This window comes from Aegilops tauschii, chromosome 2 (assembly GCF_002575655.3).
Source record: "Aegilops tauschii subsp. strangulata cultivar AL8/78 chromosome 2, Aet v6.0, whole genome shotgun sequence".
NCBI classification, from domain to species: domain Eukaryota; kingdom Viridiplantae; phylum Streptophyta; class Magnoliopsida; order Poales; family Poaceae; genus Aegilops; species Aegilops tauschii.
Window position 1 is genome coordinate 39,612,412 of NC_053036.3, and position 3,934 is coordinate 39,616,345.

A 3,934-nucleotide genomic window follows, 5' to 3' on the forward strand; every position below is an offset into this window, starting at 1 on the left:
GCAAAGTTCACTTGGTGATGTTGGTGTACATTCATAAAGCTACACGTGCAAAGCACGTGCCATTTACTAGTACATTATAAATGAGGGGCCAGTGTTTGCACATGACGCTATCCGATGGAGTGGCTAGGGTAGCTCGACCACATTGTTCAGTTCGCTGGTCCGAACCCTATTGGGTAACATTTTTCGTTTCAGTTTTCTTGTGTACTGACAGAACAGGCCCCACTAGTCATAGAGACATAAGTATTTCACTAAAATCCTGTTTTGTCACTACAAATGCCACGCCAGCCAAATACGGTGCCACATCAGCACATTCTACATCTACAAATGAGCTTAGCACCATATTTGCACGTATGCGTCAAGTTTTAGAACCAGTTCGGCGTATTTTTCAAATTCAGGCACTAAAGTGAATATCTGTGGCAAGTTTAAACACCACAAGTGTTATTTCCTCTCTTTTTTAAACACCGAGTACAACATAGATGCACACACACTGATACAACGCTGATCAATGACTGGAGTCATGTAGCTTCAAGATATATTGACGAAGTCCATTAGATATTTTGGTTATATATGTATTAGTCTTTTTTTTTGAATAACAGGTACAACGTAACAAAGGCCCTACCGATGGTTGTAGTCGAGCCCCTTCAAGATATATTAACAAAGACACGTGTATGTATCCTTTAGCTATATGTTTTCAAGATATATTAATGAAGCCATATGTGGAAGGGAATGCACAATGGTGGATAAGAAACTATTTTCCCATGCATTCCACGTCATTTAGAGAAGCTAAAAGATATGTTATATTTATATCTAGTAATTAGTGTTTGCATATTCCTAAAGTCAGCCTCTCACATTTAGTAACATAGTTAATCCATAATGCATAATATCATAGTTTGAAAATTAAAATGACCTAAGTAATTATTTTGTATGACTCATAGTAGCATCTCGTTTACTATGATATGGTATACCAATACCCTTTTTTCATTTAATGCTATGTTTTGTCAGTGATGGGCCTAGTTGACATTGCATGAAGCTGCATGACATTACACTACATACCACACTGGGAGATCTTAGACATGACATCACATACAATGAACAGAGATGCCACAGCTTTGATATCATCTCTTATAGCTAAGAAGGGGGGGGGAGTTCCTATTGTCTTCTTATGGAACAAGCCATAAGCAGATACCAAAATTTAGGGTCGATACATGGGCAGGAAACACTATGGCAGTGAAGTAACTTTGGAGAACCGTAAACTCAAGAATTTAGGACCATGTTGGGAAACCAAGTAACTTTAGGCCAAAATCTACATCAAAGCAGCCACAATGAAAACAAAATCCATGAATAAATTGAAGGACGTAGCCCATAGACTTGACATTATTTTTTAGTGTATATGTCCTTGGACCATTCTTTCAAATCTTACATTAAGTTACTGAGGTTTTTTAGGCATCATGATTTTCAAGCATAAATTTATTACTCCTTCTGATCCATATTAATTGTCGCTGAGGGAGTACTCAAAAGATTGATGAACAACTTTATTGGCAATAATCTTGAGGGTTTAGCAATATCCATCATATTGTTAGAATATTAGACGGATATACGTAACATCTACCAAAAATATTCCAAGCAAGCAATTTTTTCACATTATTTTCAATTTTTTTCAAGCATCATGAAAACAACTATGTCCATATGGAATTATCAATGTCGATTACCCAAAAACACACATCTGCCCATCGGTACTCCATTGGACAAACCGATCAATCACTCGATCAGTAGTAGTTTACGATGGATCGATAGGTCCTTCCGGCCTGCCATCCGGAGGGAATGACATTGCTGGCGATGAGCTGCTTGCCAGAGCCGGAGGTGAGGCGGATCGATATGGGCGCCTGCAGGGTGGACCTGGAGCTGTACTTCCACACCGCACCCGATAACTCCTGCATCGACGCCCATCCGATGTCGCGCTGCTGAAGCTCGACCGCCGACAGGTCACCGTCGCCGGCCTCGTACTCTATGAGCACTGCGAGGTAGTTTGGGTTGGAGCAGGCATCCACCTTGAAAACGATGTCCAGCCCGTGCCAGTTGCACGGAACCCTGCGAGCGAAGAATCAAATATTACCTCCATCCAAAAAAGCTTGTCTTAGACTTGTTCATATACGGATGTATCAACTTTTTAAAGGCGTAGTAGACAACAATTGATCGACGGAACATGGACGGAGCACTGGGCGTGAGAGCTGTGTGCGCTAGCTAGCTAGCCAGAGCCTACCGGTTGTAATGGACTCTAATGCTGCCGGTTTTGCGGAGGTTGTCGGCCTGGCCGGGCTTTGCCATGGCGCCGAACGCCTTCCCGCTGAGGTCGAAGTGGGCCGCCTCGGCCAGGCACGGCCCGCCACGGCACTCGTCTGTGACGACCACGGTCACCGGAAACCCAGAGCAAGCGGCATTGCCGGTGCATCTAACCTGGTAGCAAGCGCCGCAGCCCTTGCCGTTCTTGAAGATTGAGGGGCCGCCCGCCGTGATCATGGCGGAGAACGGCGGCCTCTCCACGTCGTGCTGGTACCCGCATGCACCACCTGCAGCACGCCCATGCACGCGTCAGTACACATAAACAGCTATATACGCGTCCTAGCATGCATGCATGCACTCTCACCACCGAGGTCTGCATGCATCAATGCATCGTCCATATACTCCTTTCATCTCAAAATAAGTGTCTCAATTTTATACTAACTTTAGTGCAAAGTTATACTAAGTTTAAGAAACTTATTTTGGAATGGAGGGAATACATGACTATAAATATGTGTGTACAGCTACGTACCGTCGGTGCCTGCGCCTTCGGGGGGAACGTACCACGTCGCGCCGCCGTGGGACCAACCGGACACGCTGCACGGAAGGAGGATGAGGAGGCAGCTCATGGCTAGAGCCGCTAAAGCGGCGAAGGACGAAGAAGCCATGCTTGTTCCGCGTAGGCCAGTACGTAGAGAAAGAAGAGAACGAACTGGAGGCAGATCCGGTGATGTGTGTGATAGCAAGCGTAGTCTTTTGCCATGTACTTTGATTTATAGGCAGCAAAGAGCTAGAGAGATCGCACGCTGATTAAATATGGATTTGAGGGGATATATTTTTTATTTAATGAGTACATTAGTAAAGATTTTGGGACTATCTATCCATTAGGCTGATCACAATAATAAGTATCATATGAGCATAGAGCTAGAGATATCGCAGGCTGATGATTAAATACGGATTTGAAGGGATTGTTTTACTTAATGAGTGAGTGTGACTGATTTTCATTTCGTTTTCAGGTCGAATTTCTATCCTATAGTTGGTTGACATATATGTGACCCTTTTGACCCGCTGCCAACAATCCCTCCCCTCCACCTCCACCTACGGTTTTTTTTTACCATACCTCCACCTACTGTATAGTGTAGACTTACGAGCATCTCCAATGCCGACATGTAAATTTCTCCGGTATATGTCCGTTTTTATGTCCGGAGATGGTCCGTAGACATGGTACGAGAGGAAGCAATCCAACGCTAATTGCAAAGTCTGACAAGAGAAAAAGTAAGTGGAGACCATGCATGTGGTGGAATATTTGTGGGTTGGGAGAAGAGTGAGAAGAGGGGGACCATGCATGTGCAGATGAGAGAAGAGAGAGAAGAGAGGGACCACTTATGTGATTGGTCAATTGCATGTTCGGACTCTAGCAAAGCTCCCTCATTTTTGTCTTCAAAATACCGGATTTTAGACGTCTGAACAGCTTCGCGGACTGATACAGGTCCCCATTAGATTGCAAAAGTGAACAAATATGTCCGGGCAAACATATACCAATGTTTTACAGGTCTCCCTTGGAGATGCCCTAAGATCGAGAGGTGATGCGTCAGCCCATGATTGGATTCAGCTGAGCCCATCTGGTGAAATCCAAGGGAAGGAGAATTAGTTGAAA

At 44.2% G+C, this 3,934-nt stretch overlaps 1 protein-coding gene across 1 annotated transcript; it reads right to left on the reverse strand.

The window, feature by feature from the left end:
- Positions 1 to 1,617: 1,617 nt before the first annotated feature.
- Positions 1,618 to 3,000, reverse strand: LOC109761535 (expansin-B15-like). Its single transcript, XM_020320358.4, has 3 exons — positions 2,810 to 3,000; positions 2,261 to 2,567; positions 1,618 to 2,088 (listed from the first exon to the last, which is right to left on the reverse strand). Exons 1-3 carry the CDS (start codon positions 2,943 to 2,945, stop codon positions 1,767 to 1,769), a joined length of 765 nt encoding a protein of 254 aa, XP_020175947.1. The 5' UTR covers positions 2,946 to 3,000; the 3' UTR covers positions 1,618 to 1,766.
- Between the last annotated feature and the right edge of the window lie 934 nt (positions 3,001 to 3,934).

Coding starts and splice junctions, on each gene's coding strand:
- LOC109761535 (XM_020320358.4), bottom strand. CDS start 2,945: ATGGCTTCTTCGTCCTTCGCCGCTTTAGCGGCTCTAGCCATGAGCTGC. Junction 2,568..2,809: donor CGAAGGCGCAGGCACCGACG/GTACGTAGCTGT, acceptor GGCGTGCTGCAG/GTGGTGCATGCGGGTACCAG. Junction 2,089..2,260: donor ATTAGAGTCCATTACAACCG/GTAGGCTCTGGC, acceptor CTTCGCTCGCAG/GGTTCCGTGCAACTGGCACG.